The 1,796-nt window shown below is 50.4% G+C and overlaps 1 protein-coding gene across 1 annotated transcript; it reads left to right on the forward strand.

Annotated features, from left to right (window-relative positions):
* Positions 1-325: 325 nt before the first annotated feature.
* LOC309820093 (E3 ubiquitin-protein ligase RNF167-like) lies at positions 326-1,378 on the forward strand (the record flags this gene model as incomplete). Its single annotated transcript, XM_082650598.1, has 1 exon — positions 326-1,378. Exon 1 carries the CDS (start codon positions 422-424, stop codon positions 1,376-1,378), a length of 957 nt encoding a protein of 318 aa, XP_082506724.1. The 5' UTR covers positions 326-421.
* Positions 1,379-1,796: the final 418 nt, after the last annotated feature.

The following is a 1,796-nucleotide window of genomic DNA, read 5'->3' on the forward strand; positions in this document are numbered from 1 at the left end:
TGCCCACCTGGCTGGAAGTCCCACCTCCTTGAGCTCCCCAGCTCTTCCAGAAGATTTTTCTGTCACCTGTGCTTGCCCCTGTCCTCTTTTCCTGTTTTATCTGTGTACAGGAAAAGGGTACATGAATGTCCTTCTCCTAGCTCCACTAAACAAGTTAGAGCCGGGGTTCCTTCCCTATACCCCCATGTAGCTGCAGAGTAGCACCTGGGGGTGGTTGGACCTCTGGGATCCCGAAGAAAGGGGGAGAGGGCTCAGAACTCCGCTTCTGCATCTGCCACCAAGACGTGGCCTTCTCAGCCTTTCCCCCAATGCTGCCATCCACCTTGCGGCCCTCTGTCTTCCTGTGGTTGTGGCCACTGTGCTGTGAGGAGCGGCTCCTGTCACGGGGCTCATTCGAGCGACTTCAGACCACAATGGCAGCATGGACTTTGCAGACCTCCCAGCTCTCTTTGGGGCTGCCTTGAGCCGGGAGGGAATTAAGGGGTTCCTTGTGGAGGCTCGCCCAGCCAACGCCTGCAGCCCCATTGCTCCACCGCCCTCAGCCCAGGTCCGTGGGTCAGTTTTAATTGCACTGCTTCCAAGATTTGACTGCAACTTTGACCTCAAAGTCCTAAATGCTCAGAAGGCTGGGTATGGTGCAGCTGTGGTGCACAATGTGAATTCCAATGAACTTCTGAGCATGCTGTGGAATAATGAGGGAATCCAGCAGCAGATCTGGATCCCGTCTGTGTTTATCAGCGAGAGGAGCTCTAAGTACCTGCGTGAACTCTTTGTCTACCAGAAGGGGGCTCAGGTTCTTCTGGTCCCAGATGATGGATTCCTCTTGGCCTATTGCCTCATCCTTTTCTCGGGGATTTTGGGAGTGCTAATTTTGGGCATGGGAGCAATGTTGAGAGTTCCTTGTATTCAGCTCCAGAAAGAGCGCCAGAGAAAACCACTGACCAAAGAGCAACTGAAACAGATTCCTACACGTGACTCTCAGAAGGGAGACCAGTATGATGTCTGTGCTATCTGCCTGGATGCATATGAGGATGGGGACAAGCTGAGGGTACTTCCCTGTGCTCATACCTATCACTGCTGCTGTGTGGACCCGTGGCTCACTAAGACCCAGAAGACCTGCCCTATCTGCAAGCAGCCTGTTCGTCGGGATCCTGGTGGGGAGGAGCTGGAGGAAGGAACTCAGGGGCAAGTGGGTCATGGGGAAGGGGGCCCAAGGGGCCACCCTGCTTCAGAATGGACCCCATTTCTGGGCTCTAGGACCACACTTCCCACCTCCTTTGGCTCCCTAGCCCCAGCCCCCTTTGTGTTTCTTGGGTCTTCAACAGATCCCTCACCCTCTCCATCCTCCTCTTCCTCTTCTGCTGTCATCCTGATCTAATACTCCCTTTCTTTCCCACCTTTGGCAACCTATTTGCATAGCCCCTCTTCCTCCCTCGAGTCTTCTCTGTTGAGGGATAGGAGATATTCCTACGCCAGGTTTCTCCCTAACCCGACCCCATCCTTTTGAGGGGGTTTGACATGCAAAGTGACTGGGTCTTCATTTACTGAGTTAATAAAATTTTTTTGTGGACTTAGAAAAAAATTCAGATGCATGTGAAAGCCATAGGCAAAAGCTGTCAAAAACAATTTAAAAGAGCATATTTTTTGTTGTGTCAAGGATGAAAAGATAATTAGAAATATTATTTTAAGTAACTCTTACGAGTATCTTAAATTTACGTTGGGATATTAACATTTCACATTTGGCCTCACAATGCAATTTTTGAAATCTAAAAATTTCAGTGCCTCTCCTTTAACCA

Source organism: Grampus griseus (genome assembly GCF_964374135.1).
Source record: "Grampus griseus genome assembly, chromosome: 3".
NCBI lineage: Eukaryota > Metazoa > Chordata > Mammalia > Artiodactyla > Delphinidae > Grampus > Grampus griseus.